Below are 15,258 nucleotides of genomic sequence, written 5' to 3'. Positions count from 1 at the left end.
CGATCTTTTTTTTTTCGTCGACCGTCCAGCCACCACGCTGTTCTGCGTCCAGTCCACGTATCGCATCGAAAGCCTCACGTATGTTTGGAATCTCTACGTGAGAGTCGATCAAAACTCTCTGTTAAACCCACGAACCACCTCGCATCTCGTGTTTGCGATCTGGTCCTTCGACGACCGTTCGTGTCACTCTGTGCTCCACGCCTGCTATCCGCCACCAAAGATCAAAGACCCGTTCGTCACGATGCACTTCACGTACTAATTCACCGTCTATTTCGCAGGTCTTTCACCAGTAGCCTATGCTGCAACTTTCGTTTCATCGTAGATCACGAATCCCCTCTCATCCTCTCGCCCTGGCTCTGATACCAAATGTTACACACTAGCTTCTAATTACAGACAGATCATGAGAGTAGCACCAATATTGTTCCACCCAGCCAACCTTGCTGAAGCGTGAGAGCTGACAGAGAAATTTCGAATTAAAACATACGTGAACAGTGCATTCTCTTCTCTCACTAACTCCAACAAGCCCCATCTCCCTAGATGGATCTAGATGCCACATGTCATCATCATAGGGCCTTCCTAATGCATCTTTTCACCCCTCTCTTGGGATACTTTAATTTCAATTGCCCCTAGGCACATTTCTTGCATTAGGCCCTTAGCCTTAGATCCACCTAGTCTGGTGCTATCAACCCTCACCTAGGACCTTGACATTAATTCCCTCCCGATCATTTACATGAAGTGCAAACAAATATATTACAAACATAAATCCTTTAAGGGAAATGTCGACTGATTCCTCCGAGGTCATGCTACCTCGGCTAGAGCGTAACAGTCAATGATATCACCCCGTAGGCTGACTCATAGAGACTCCCAAAATGCAAGGGCTCCAACAAAAATGTATGAGCTATCTATGAAGGATCATAAGTTCTATTATATCTTTCAAACATTTTTTCATTACAAAGAAAAGAATGGCCTCAAAGAATACTTGGGAGGAATTTGTGCTATGAAATTGCTTCCTTTTTCCGACACAATTGAGTTGCTACTTCAATACTATGGCAGTAAACACTGATACATCAGAAGTCAGAGGGTACACCTATTAAAATCAATAATCCGAGTGAATAGGTGAGAGTTAAAACTTACAGGGAACTGCACGTACTTTGTTGGGAACTTTGATGGCAGATCCTTCCAATCAAATGACAGTTCCACATAGGTCCAGAAATCTGAGTAGTGGAGTAAAAACAAGCGTCTGACCATAAGTTACAACTACAAAAATACAAGCTTCAAATCTGAAGTAAGCACACAATGCTTCCTCTACGAAGTTGCCCTTCCAACCTATTTCTCATGATTTTTGGGTACCATCCCAAACGAAGCACTATTGATTTAAGTAGACTTCCCCAATCCAATCTTCAAATATTTAACTAATCATTTAGCTAGAATTCCCCACCAATAAATCTTCAAATATTTAACCCTCTCCTAAGATGGAATGGGAGATACAAGTATTTTGAAACACGAGGTGGGAACAAGGCAAATAAGAGACTGCAATTGTCCATGACTAAGAACTTTTCAGCCTCCCCTAAAAACTGGACAGGAGCAAGAATATTCACGATCAGAAAATTGGTCGCCCAAACTTAAAGCCGTCAAGCCTACATGATGACTTGAGGCTGATAAACAGTATCATCAGATGTAGTTTAAGATAAGAATACTGTCAGAACATAGACAGATGGAGTCAAATGTGGACCACCTTTCAAGCACCAAATTTTAACAGTGTTGTCCATTCCACAGCTTGCAATAAGATTCTTGTTGGAGGGATGAAAATCCTGTTTATAGAGTGGCAAAGTTTTAGTAGCTTATTTAGGGAAAAATTTCAGGTATTATCGAAATACAAACAAGACACTTGAAAATTCAATTCGTACCACACTAAGCACTTCATTTCGATGTCCATTTGCTCCAGCAAAAATAAGGATACAAACACCTGTATTCACATTCCATAGTCGCACAGATTCATCCTGCAGACTCAAACAGGCAATTACTACTTTGAGCTAGATTCCATTCATACCCTCAACAGCATGTATTTTCAATTCAGTAACAGCATTTGAGCTCACAGCATGTATCGCCTGCATTATTCACAACGTTAGTTTATATGCATCAGCATAAATTTGTACCATCTACATATTTTACACCACCAGTTTGCCCATGAGCATAAATTTATAAATCCTAGACCTAATGTACAAGGGCTTTGCAGCTGAGAAGCTTTTTATATTTATACCGTCATCAACTTAAATCAAGATTTATTGTGCAATGATTTGAACAGAATTAAGGATGAAATAGCTCACTGTCAGATGGGAAATTTACCTTCACATATGATGCATTGTCCTAAGTATTGAGATAGGAAAATTTGCATATTACATTGATAGGATAGGAATTCCAGGCTTACACTGGGCAACAAAAACACACATGATAGTATTGCACACATCCAGAATATATATCTAGATTATTTTAAACCATGCCCAGATCTCCGAATAGTCAACCAAGGCCCTCACATGTGTCATGGATCAGCCAAGGTTGACCTGCAAATCATGTGTCTCAAGCATAACATCATAATACATCCGCTTATGATTTTTTAGCCTTCCAATTACAAAGCAAGCTTTCCCTAAATTCAAGCTACTCTAAAACTTCTCTTGTGATTGACAGTATGAACCAATTGCTCTAATGATGACAAGAAGAGCCAACTATGCATATTAGAATGTTTTGCTTCTTTATGATCATTTTGAGCAGGACCTTCAATGGTGAACTGTATCTCTAGCCCTAGTGCCTCAATTCTGTTCTGTGCACTTGGTGACTGCCAAGGCAAGCAAGCAAGAAATATGCTCAAAGCACACATGCAAGACTTCCACTGTCAACAGTACTCCATTTGTATGCATTGCTAATAGTAAGCCTGATGTGTGTTATATTGGTATCAAGTACTTTGAGTTCTTGACATAAAAATGGGAGATCCCAAAAACCTTGGAATGTTTGGGTTGAGAGAGCCCAACTTGGTGATACAAATGCTTAAAAAGGTTGTGACCATGCCCTACTGAGGGCTGAGGCTGAGGCAAATGGTCCTCCTCAGCCATGTATGTGCCTTTATCAATGCACAAGCTGCTGTCCATAAGTGTCTAAGAGAGAGCAAGAGAGAGAAAGAACGGTCTATTAACGTCTACTTGATCTATGGGGGGAAAAAGTAACGATTACATAAGGAGTGTGTATAGCATCTCCGTAGGAGCTCAGAAATATGTTAAGTTTCGCGGCTTTTTGCTTCATTCGTTTGGAGTGAGTTCTCTTGCTGCCTTTCAATTTGTTAGTCTTTCTCAAGACCTTCATTTGTGCTTCTTTGCCACCGCATGAAAGCTGAGCATGTGCTACCTTCTGCTTAACATGGCATATGTCTTCATGATCCCAATCCATGTTAGGTATTCTTCTTGTGAAATTGCTGACTTCGTCGTCGCTCGTCTCAAATTCGGCTTCAAAAAAATCCCCTGATTCTAAAAAAGCATTATTGGCTCTTGCCTTATTCTCTATGATCTCATACTTTGATGTCATTTTTGTTAACTTTTGTGCCCACCTCAACTGTTATCTCTGCTGTTATTGACTTCATCTCTGTAGGAATTATGGCTTTAATAGTAGAAACCAACTGTGACGTAGGCAGTGTATTGCATTTTAGTGGAAGTCCATTGCCTTTCTCGTTCTTCAGCTCCCTAATTCTACCTACCATGGTTTCAAGCATCTTTTCTTTCACTACTGCCTCCTTTCCTTCTTTTCTCCATCTTATCGATTTTCTGCTCCATTGCCGTCAGCTTACGCTTGAGCTCCCTCGAGCTGTAGTAGATGTAGGTCCTGCATCTTGCAAGTATAAGCCCTTGAGTCCTGTTGGAGTTCGGTGAATCAACTGGTGTATGCCTCCGGAAAAAGAGCAGGAGCTTTTAGGGTTGCCAATGCGTTCATAGATTCGTGTTCTTGCTGCTAGTGTCCTCCAAGGTAAAATTGTGCCTCTTCTCTCATGACCCCCAAACTGTCCTAACTCCTGGACTGGGTGGAGGGATCATCCCAGTCCAAAACTTTACTGATCGAACCTTCTTTTATTTGTCTGGGGCAGCAGATTAGATATTCATAGAACGAGCTGCATTCTCTCTACAACCCCCCTCAAATGGAGGGTTTAGCAATGACAAATCAGATTAAGATTCTGACCATTTTCAGGTCTGAACTTTCTGTATTCCTTCCTCAAAAGTTCTTGTTTGAGAAGAAAGAAAGAATATAGACTGATTTCTTTAGAAACTAGTGATTACGTGACTCAAAATCAAAACAAATAAAGAGTCATTCCTAAGAAGTCTGACTCCGTTACTAGGATGGCGATGCCATTTGCCAGATGTAAAAGATGCCAATCAACAGATGTATCCATAAGACTCTAGAATACATAAAGTTGAATGACTGGGATGCCTAGTCTCAGGTCTGGAATCCTGTACCTTGCTGGCAGACGCAACCAAAGTAGGCTTGAGAGCTTGTGTTCTGAGTTCATTGATCGAATCTCCATGACCAACAAAACTCTAGATCAAGAAACAAAATTAGTTTGCAAAAGACATTAAGAATGCGCTTAGTATAATTACTTGTACACAAAATATAAAACAAACCTCACTTTGGAAAGCTTCTCTTTGCCTGCATCTATGACCCGGATGACACCATTACTCCCACTTGCAACCAATAAAGGAGTTCCCGAATCATCACACGCCCAGCTTACAGTGTAGAATGCTTCGTCCTTCTGTAGCACGAAAGAACCTTGTGCTCAATTTCCAATTTTGGTTATACTGGATTTGGCCTTTATATCAAATCAAAATCTGTTCAACTCAGGAGCTTTAGCAAAATAAAAAGTTATAACTTTTGATAGTAATTTATACATCATCATCAACATATGTTTGTAAAACAGCAACTCCACTGTTGTCCAACAGGTGATAGACAGTCACCTGCACAATAAACACGACAAGCTTAGTTTTACATTCCACTCATGGTAAAAAAAACAAGACAGCTTAAAAAGTCACATACCTTCATAAGAGTAGAATATATCCAATCTTACAAATTAAATTTTGTTAATAGAACAAAAGAACAAAGAAAAGAAGGACGCTTGTAAGCGACTCTAACAAAATTATGAGTAAATGAGAAATATAAAAAAGAAGAAAAAAACTGAGTAAGCAAAGCTACGCTTATGTTCTCATCAGTACCCAAGCATAAGCTTTAAATGCCATACCTTTTTCCCCCCCAGAGAAAAGGAACATCTATTTATGCTTGAAACTATGATGGTCTGTCAGTGCCTTGATTGGATCATGGCGTTCCAAGATTAGAGATCCTAAGCACCAGATGATCCTGTGATAGGAGCGATTTTATTGTGCACAAGTTTAATACAAGATATCCAATAATGGATCTTGTCTTGAGAGATCTTGGATTGCATATTTCCGTAATCTCTGATCACGTAGGCTGTTATTCCTATGATAGTTGACTATATGCATGCCCAGAATGGTACCATTGACTGAATATAGCCAACTGAATTTTTATAGATTATCCTCAACTATGGGCAATTAGAGGATGGATCATGGGACCATATCTTTGGTCCAGATTTTGCCCATTGATAGCTACACGCGCATTCTTTCCTCACGAATAAAGAACTCATGGTATACCGGTTTTTCCTGATTGTTCTCTCTGGGTGTTCAAGATTTGACATGGTTTATTTTTCATAGATTAAGAGAATGCTTCTTTTGCAGCAAGATACTTGGAAAGATGGGTACTTGATAGTTCTACAATGGGAAATATGTCATGTATCTCAACCCAAGAATTTGTATTACAAGAGTATTCAGTTGCTGGATTTTCTTTATGAATACCAAGTAATTCAGGAATTAGGGTTGACATAAATATTATGTTTCCAGTACAATTGCAACCCAATAATTTGACCTCCAGGGGTTCAATTGATGGGTTGTTAGAACAAATATTCCTTAATACCAACCTTAGATTTTGAGTTCAAAGGTATTCAGCATGATGAATATTTTTATGTGAATACCAAGGCTGAATTCAAGAAATAGGGTTGACAGAATCATTATCCTTTAGGTACCAAGATTTTACCATATCCAAGTCTGGATATTTGTTCAGATTGAGAGATTTACTTTCCATGAATGGGTTATCAAGATTGTGGCTTGACATTAGCTTCTCTTTGATTAGAGTCTCATGGAAAGCATACCACACTCAAACTAATAGTCAGAGTTTAGTTATTGGCATTGACTCACCTTCAAAGAGAGTTTTTGGGCTTTCTGGTGAACTCAGGAGTGAGTTCTTTGAGGAAAGGGGAGTATGCCATGTGCACAAGTACCTAGGGTTAGATTGCAGGTGAACGTGGGTCAAGGGATACCAAAGGGCCGGATGGCTACTTTTAGCCAAGATTGCTATATATAGAAATTTTTTCATATATAGTGCTTGCTTTATATGGAGGGAGCGTCATGCTATTGATAGTGAGGTTTCCTTCTATATAGAGGGAGGGCCAATGCTATTGTGGCAGTTCAGTTGAGCGCTCCTCAACTGATGGATGGGGCTTGGACCGTAGCCAGAATTCTCGCCATCTACATGGCAAATCACAGGTGGCACATCAAAGCTCTTCTAAACGGGGTGAAGTGGTATGGAACACTTAAGTTACATGTGGATCTATGGATGAGTCGAGTTGTAGCCCATGTGCTCGGGGGTGGTGCTCAGCAAGATCAAGATGCCTGCACATCCTTGGTAGCACCTCTACTTCTTGCAAGGGTAGACGTTGTTGATGGAGGAGGATAGCCACGGTTGGCTTTAAAATGTCCTTGGTGGCATCTCTTCTTCTTGTAGGGGGGTCCCTAGTAATGGAGGATGATACAAAAAATCTCCTCCTTGCAAGGGAGAGACCTAGTTGATGGAGGATTACTAAAAAGTTCAGTTTTGAAACTAACAATGGTGGCATAAGGCTTAAGGTAAGGTGTAGTATTTCTAGGTCAATTTTAAAACCAACTTGGTGGCACCCCTCATTCTTCTAAGGGAAAGCCTTATTAATGAAAGATAATAGAAAAGGTCAGTTTTAAAACCAAATTTTGTGTTTGAGGTTCACCTAAAAGCACGTAAGTTGTATGTGAGTTTAAATGATTGGGTATTTTAGCTCAAAGTTTATTATATGAATATATTTACAGAAGGGTTTTTTTAATTGATTTTTAAAAATCCCAATAAGTTTATAAAGAAAATATGGTCATTTTCTTCATGAAAAAATTACAACTATTGTTTTTTTGAATACCCCTTTAATGCACATTATACATAAAGAAAGTGCACCTCTTGAGCCTTGGTGGCACCTCTCCTTCTTGCAAGGGAGAGACTTGATAGGAACGATGGTAGCAAGGTTGGTTTTAAAATCAACCTTTGTAGCACCTCTTCTTTTGGAGGGGAGGGCTTGAGGCATGGTAAAGTCCGAAGTGTCGCAAAATGGGAGCCTGCGAAGGCCATCGTTTCCGACACCATTATGGGAGCAGCAACAAGGGGCCAATAAGGTTGGCATTCCTCAGGCAGCTACTGCTCCCATAGATGATGGGATCGCCTTTGTGACTTCCACCTTGCAGTTCAGGAGCACGGGGGCCTAGCGCATTGGGCGAGATCCCTAATGATAGCAGCCTCTCATCATTCGCTTCAAAGACACCGGGGCCAACTCGCAGCACTGTGTAGATGATCAACCTCCCCTTCGCAAAAAGGAGAGGCGTTCCCACTTACAACAGCAGGATGTCACCCGCAAGGAGGGGAAGTTGTCGGTAGTCCAAGAGGGGCGGCACTTGATAGGTCACCAACGGGGTCTATGAGATTTAGAGCACCAATACCCTAACTTGTATTGTTTCGAACTACAATAGTACTTTATGGTCAAATCCATATAATTTCTCAGAATCTTGCATACGTGCAGACATAGCTTTTTACACTGAGACACACCAAAGTCCAAAGCACCTTTGCCGAGTCAGTGAATACACATGGGAGGCAGCATATCGAGATGAGATCCGAGAGACAAGAGGAGACTGAGGATTGGGAGGGGTGCCGGTACTATATAGATCATCCCTCACTGGGGCGATCTCCATCGAGAGACGAGATGTACATCTCAAGTTCCTATGGGTTTGGATCCAACGGCCTCCCCATGAGGACCACTTCATCGCAATCTGCTACTTCCCTCTTGAGACCTCACATTTTGCCAAGGACCTACGTGAGGAGGCTTATACCTCACGGTACACAACTCTCTACTCGGACATCATGGATTTTTCAAGCCACGGGGAAGTTCTCCTTGTTGGGGACTTCAATGCAAGAATAGATACACGCCAAATACCATTTCTAGATTTTTGTGATGATTCTATCTTATTACCAGATTGCTGATATAGACGAGGTTTGGATGTCTCGAGTCTCAACAAACAGACGGGCCCATAGTCACATTACATGGACAAGCTCTACTACACATGGGCAGGATACATGATCTTATCATCTAATAATGGCCTAGATTGCTGGCCCTGCTCAGGCGGATTAACTTGTTTCCCACATGGGGGGGGGCTTAGCTTTAGCTGACTATCTCACGGGATCTCCTACCTTCACTTTACATATTACTGACTTTTCCATCTCACAACCACCAATAGGAGCAAATCACACCTATCTATTTTTTAGTATATCCCCACATACCGCTCTTAGAGGATCGAGCCTCCCTGATCACATGATGTCCGCCCTACATACTTTCTCGATCCACGCGCCCCCCACCTCTCGGCTTAGTACCCTGCAATAGCTTGTTCGAAATGACATAAACAAAGGGTACCTGCAATGAAAGACTGATAGATAGCCCAGAAATTCATATAGAAGTTTTTTAATACAAAATCCAAAACTTTTTTTCTTATGTCTAATTAAACAAACATGTGCAAGCCAATAAATAGACAATTCTCCGAGAGAAATATAGAACCAACAAAACATATATTTCCGTCCGTAAAAGAATGCAATACAAAAGAATCCAGAGTCCAACCAAACCGTGGTCCTCTGTCCTTACCAGAAGTTGTCCTACTACCTCCTTGGCACTTCCAGATCCCTGAGCCCACGTGCTCCTCAATCGGTAGCATCGTGTCGGCTCTCTAAGCTAATCCATGCAACCCTCATATCAGCTAGCTCCTCCTCATCCAACCCACTGTGCATTGGAGCTGACTCAAATGCATGTGACATGCCTCTGTGCTCAGTTTGCCTCAATGGCCTATGGTGCTGCCACCTCCTGCTGCTCTCTGATCTGTCACAATAGTGTATCTCTGTGTCGTCACATCTCAATTAGATAGAGCCCAATACAGACCTGGTTGTGAAAGTGAATCATTGTGAGAGTATCCAATGGCAATCCTCAGTGCATGCGAGACTCCTCTCTCCTCAAGATACTGGGGTCTGATGATGAGCCCATCCTCTGATACTCTCAAGAAGTGGCCGCGATGGAACTAGATCTTGGTAGGGAACTCCTAGTCCCCCCCCTAAGTCCGAGACGTATACCGTATGATACAGTTAATCTCATCTCGTGGGATCCACTCGAGTGGCGCCTCCATGCTGCACTGAAAGAAGGGAACTGGTCCATCTGAATATTGCAACTGGAAAACCATGTGGATATCTGTGCATACCATATTGTGTCAACCCCTCTCTCTACATACCATATTGTGTCAACTCCACTCTCTAGTGGGTTAGGGCCCAAACTCTATGGAGAAATGTCACTATCTAAAAAATGGATCAAACTGAAGAGGTGTCATAGCGAACCCAACCTGTACTATCTGAGAGGGATTGGGACTTACTCCTAATCATCCTCGCCCCATAGTCACCTATAGCCGCTCAAATCTCCTCCACTCTATCGCCAAAAGATCACTCCCCCAAAAAGGTGGTGCGTACAAAGTAGTCACCCTCACTAGGGTGTCGAAAAGCCAGCCCTTTGTCAGTGGATCCTGAAAATGGGCCTAGAAGCATTGTCTCTCTAGTTGGGCCAAAGCACCCCGCCCTCATGTGAGTTGTGCTTTGGCTGTATGAGTCATCGTGAAAACTGGCCTTGTGAAGACTGCCCCCAGGTATGTGTAGGACTACACTCTGTCCACTGGCTGACCTCGGTAAGTAAAGCTATGTCGGTGAAGCAATACACGAGAAGTGTTGAAGATCATAACCTTGGTTTTTCCAAGGTTGACTATCAAGCCTCTCTCTGCAGAACACCTCTAGGGCCTCCAGATGTCTCTGCAATCACTCTGCGGAAGACGATGAGGACTATGTCATCCACATAGAAGTATATGTACCATTAGGTCAACCAATAGTGATCCCTCATCTCCTAGGCAACCTAAAAAGAATGTGATCTCATCAATGTAGAGTTGATAAAAGAGGGCATCCCTACTTCACTCCAATCGCGCTCTCAATCCAATCCGATAGGCATCTTGGAGCCTGAACTCTCTCTCCGATGGACTCATATAGGCTCCTCACCCCCCAACTCATAATCTTTGAAATCTGCATCTTATGGAGCCTTCTGATTAGGCGGGATCATGAGACAATGTCAAAGGCCTTTCGAAAGTCTACAAAGCAAGCGTAGACTTTCTGATGTCTCGACCTCAACTCCTCAATGATAGCCCTCAGGATGAGCATTGCCATTGGTACCCACTGTGCGAGATGTCGCATGTCATCACATCATACGAGGATGCCAAGTTTCACCATTCATTTCTGGTAGACCTTGTTCGATAATTTCCACACAAAGTAGTCTTTTTCCAGCTTCTTCCACCCCAAATTAAATGAACATATGGAGATATACAACCAGCAGATCAGCTTGGACTTCGTCTCACTGAGCTGCCATATGCAAAAGGAACCAATAATACAACGTGCCATACCATCATCAATTGATTCAACAAGTATGTATGCTCATTCCTTACAAAGGCACCATCGATGCACATGACACCAAGTAGTTAGCATTGGTACGCAATGTGCGATATGCCACATGGCATCACATCAAACAAGGATGCCAAGTTTTCCAGCTCCTTCCACCTGGAATCCGACGAATAAATGGAGATATACAACCAACTCACATTCAATTGTACAAGAAAGCCTCAAGAACAGAGCTAAAAGTCATGTGAATCCACATAAAAGAAATTTTGAATTTTAAGGTGAGAGAGTTTCTTTAACAATACATGAGTCCTCTAAAACCTTTAAGATAAGTGAATGTCCCAAATTGTCTCCTAGGTCATGTGGACCATTCACAATACTTCAAAGCTAACTAGAGTTAGTTGGCCACACCAGAAGGATGCAAAGTGCAGCCAATATTTCATGTTAGCACTTAAAAGAAAGAGTGATAATCTGGTTAGAGAAGAAATTCTCATAAACTTAATTGAACCACCAGTTCCACATGAGCCAAAAAGAATTCTCGATCTGAAAGAATAGTGTACAATCCAAAATATTCAGGTAAAGTGGAAAGATGGTTCATAAAAGAATGTCATCTTGGAAAATGCAAGGCAACTCAAAAAACGGTTTTCTAATATTGTTGTTGAGGACGTCAGCTCTTCTTAAGAGAGAGAAAATAATGTGTTGTAGCATTACCCTAAGAGGTTGCCTTGGATCAGGAAGCTAGACGGCTAGACATTGGCTGGTGGGGCTAACTGGCCTAAAGGGTAGTAGTGCCTAGTTAGGACAATTGACATCCAACACAAATGTAACTATAGTCTTTTGGCATTTATCAATACAACAAACACAAAACAGTGGGGAGCCAGTTGCAACCAGTGATGCCAGTGCAACCGCCACTCTTCACTAGTGCATGTTAGCAAATATGATTCGCCTCCTTTAAGATCCACTCCAATACTAAGATAGTCCTATGGGGTTAATGAGAGATTAGTTTAGTTCACCTGCATGTTAGAGAAGGCTTGACGAACTAGAATGGCTCTGATGCTAAGAGGACCTAGCCATGGCAACCAATCGACCTAGAACTTCTGCATTACCAACGGCTGACATCAGGGAATTAATTCAAAAATCAGGGATTCAGACAATGTTTGCAAAACTTAGTTTGCACCAATAAAAGCCGAGGGCAGCTACAACCCAAGGTGTGCACCTGTCAGTGCTCCAGCCAGGAGGAAGGCCCCGGGCACTGTCTAGCAGCCGCCAGCCAACAGGCCCTTCATATGCAAGCTGACTATTAAGCAGTCCTACCGAAAGAACCAGTTTCTACCTACTTTATGTCTCCTCTGTGGTATGTTGATCTTACGCTGTACATATTTTGTCTCATATCGAAGAACAAAATCAAGATTTCAGAGGGAGGCTACTTCTTTCCCGTTTTGAGTTTCCAATTCAAAATGTCATCCTGAAGCCCAAAGGATCACACAGGTTGCTGAGGGAGACTTCCAACGGCAGCCAAGCCAAGTCAAAGACATATAGGACGAAAAAAATATCTCTCTCTCTCTCTCTCTCTCTCTCTCTCTCTCTCTCTCTCCATCATTATCTCTTATATGACTACTACCAAACAACGTTAACGAAAAGTTCAAATACCCGATTCCCGCCAGCAGTCGCAAACACATTCCGGTATCGAGAGTCTAAAAAGTTGAAACAGACAGCGTATATGGGGCGCTTGCCCTCCTGCAGTCTACAGGAGACCTTGAATTCTTTCTTCTTTCGATTTCCAGAGGTTACGCCGACGACAGGGTCAGTGCCGAGGCCAGTCCTCACAGACATGAGCAATAATGCGACAAAGAGAGCACCGATCTTCAAAGTAGATATCTTTCTCAGGGCATCAATATCACCACAGGAGAGCACAAATCACTGAATTCAAAAATGTATGAGTGAGGGTTGGGCGGCCAATAAGGTAGGTTCAGACCACTAGCTCACCCATGGAGGAAGAAATAGAATTGGAGAATTGGCCTTGGGCCAGCGTCACATCAGGCTGCTAATTTTTGCCACCAGCGTGTGATTGGCTTAGCAATTGCAAGGGATGGAATGGGCCAATCATACAGCTGTTGTTGGAGGAGTTGGCCATGGGTGGGCGGCCTTCATTGGCCAAACACAATTCTTTTGTGTCACTGTCCTAGCCCGTCTCTCCTATTGACCAAGTAGGATGGCAACCCTTCACACAAGCTTTTGGAGGATGGCCATCGAGTGGTGTGAACCCAACCATAGGACGGGATTTTTGTAAACAACGGGCTCATTACACGCACATGACCCATGACCAGATCTTCCAGTCCAATGTGGACTTCATGTCAAGCCCCTCCATGGGCTGCCCAACAATGGGCACCCTTCAAATCTGTCAATCACCTGTGTTTTCAGAGTCCTGCAAATTACAAAACCATCATTGGGTGGTCGTTGTGAGCGGTGTGTAAAGGGATTGCCCATGGGTGGGTACTCACTTTTTTTTTCCTCCCTCACAAAGAGAAGAGCTAATGTGCACCCATTCGAAACTGCCCATGACTCTTTTTGGGCAGTGAAATAAGAGAGCACAAGTAACCATGAGCATTGCCTTTGCATGGCAATTTTAAAATTTTTTAACAAGTTGAATTTCATTCAAAAGGCCTGCCCTAATTGATTATTATGGTGATGAAGGTGTGCTTTTTGAGATGTTGTCAGTTATAAGCTGGTGTGGATGAATGAAGTTTGCTCCATTGATTACGTAATATTGTGCGTTGTTTGTCCATATGTGGTCGATGGTGGACCAATGAATCATTGTTAGTGTGTTTATTAGTTGACGCAATTTTTTGGGTGTCCATGAATTGTAAGACTTCATAGTGTTTGGTGTTTTAGAGTTGTAATCTATGTTGAAATCCCCTATTGCATATGTTGTAGTGCATTTTGGAATATGGTCAAGCATTATTTCGATCGATTGAAGGAGATATATTGTTGTTGCATTTTTTGTTGTAAGATTTATGCTTGCCTTCAATTGTGTCCTTATTGTAGTTGTACATGTCATGTCATGTCTATAGTTCATCGTTCAGGGCAGGTTCTTTGTCTTTGAATGGAAGGGACAACAAGCACAGCTCTCTAAAGTGATTCTCTGGGTCTTTCATCTTATTGTAGTTGTTGAATATTATTATTTTGTCCTTTTTTCTTTCTTTATTATGGCCTCTTGATGTTGCTCAAGTGTTGCGAGACATAAGTTCTTCATGGTATCTTTTCTTTTTAAGTACTTAGCAATGCCATCGAAGAAGATGCTTGTCCTTGTGGGTTCCATTGCTTCAAGTTGCTTATGTCTCTTTAGTAATAGCGTGCACTCTTCAGCTTCGCTTGTGTTGTTGTAAATGAATTCTCTTATGGAACTAGTCAGTGGAAGTGATAATGATAAGTAAACGGCTGTGTGTGTTCAATATAGCATTCTCTACTCTTTGTATTCTTTCGCTTGCTGGTGCAGTGCTTTCTAAGCTCTATCGTAGTGCATTTTTAATTGCTACATTAGTTTCCTTGTCAATTTTTGTGATATATGATGTGCAATATGATGCAGCCCCATGAGCATTGAGGACGAATTGAATGTCTATGTTGGCTCCCCATAGTCCTAATATCATTCGATTGTTCATGTACATGTCTTTCGGTTGCCATCATAGGAAAATAGTTGGTTTGGAGATGGTTGTATGTATTGCGTTAATGTAATCTATCTCTGACAACCCGATCCTATGGAAGAATTCCTCCATTGTTAGTGATGTAGTTGTTTCGTCTTGTAAAAGGGTGTTGACCACCTTGAAGTTTGCTTTGTCCTTGTCCTTTGATACATCTTTTCTTATTGGTTCTAATATCAAGGTCCTCAACATGGGGGGCGTTGGGAAACCGAACTAAATTTCTCACCTTTTTTTTGGCATGTTTTTTTGTGTTTATGACATTGAATTTCAATGTGTGGAAGATTTAACCCTGAGATGTATGTGGTTGTGTACATGTCCACAAGTCTGTATATCCCTTTGTTACTAGAAAGCCCATAGGTTGGTGTGCCTTATGCCCAGAGTAGACCATGGTCATGTTGGCTTCCTCTGTTTTCGAATTCTATGACGAAGAAGAAGTCTATAATTTTGCCTAGGATAGTGCTATCATCTCGCAATAATGTCTTCATTACTTGGAATTGGTGGACATAGTACTGTGCTATTGTAATAGGGTCAAAACAAATGAGCTCTCGCACATTGCTTATTCGATGTCTATCCCCTTTCGTTGTCGTCTACGATTGCAATTTCTACAAGCATGCCAATAAGGGTTCCCATAGCTTTTCTGCTCTACAAAGAA

General features: G+C 41.9%; 1 protein-coding gene across 3 annotated transcripts in view; it reads right to left on the bottom strand.

The window, feature by feature from the left end:
- The window catches only part of FIE (Transducin/WD40 repeat-like superfamily protein), a 54,949-nt gene extending 41,917 nt beyond the window's left edge, over positions 1–13,032 (bottom strand). For 2 of the 3 annotated variants that reach the window (XM_087387212.1, XM_087387213.1), the window contains exons 1-7: positions 12,559–13,032; positions 4,923–4,988; positions 4,664–4,786; positions 4,494–4,574; positions 1,908–2,000; positions 1,736–1,811; positions 1,135–1,214 (exon numbers count right to left, since the gene is read on the bottom strand). In XM_087387212.1, the coding sequence (XP_087243338.1) occupies positions 1,135–1,214; positions 1,736–1,811; positions 1,908–2,000; positions 4,494–4,574; positions 4,664–4,786; positions 4,923–4,988; positions 12,559–12,741 (702 nt within the window). In that variant the 5' untranslated portion in view covers positions 12,742–13,032. The remainder of the gene's footprint in view (positions 1–1,134; positions 1,215–1,735; positions 1,812–1,907; positions 2,001–4,493; positions 4,575–4,663; positions 4,787–4,922; positions 4,989–12,558) is intronic. The other variant, XM_087387211.1, reaches the window with a different exon arrangement.
- Positions 13,033–15,258: the final 2,226 nt, after the last annotated feature.

The sequence above is a fragment of the Dipteris shenzhenensis genome, chromosome 16, assembly GCF_047967505.1.
Source record: "Dipteris shenzhenensis isolate YYH24624 ecotype China chromosome 16, Dip_SZ_1.0, whole genome shotgun sequence".
In the NCBI taxonomy this organism is placed as follows: domain Eukaryota; kingdom Viridiplantae; phylum Streptophyta; class Polypodiopsida; order Gleicheniales; family Dipteridaceae; genus Dipteris; species Dipteris shenzhenensis.
The sequence above is the reverse complement of the archived record's forward strand: the minus strand, read 5'-3'. Positions and strand labels throughout refer to the sequence as shown.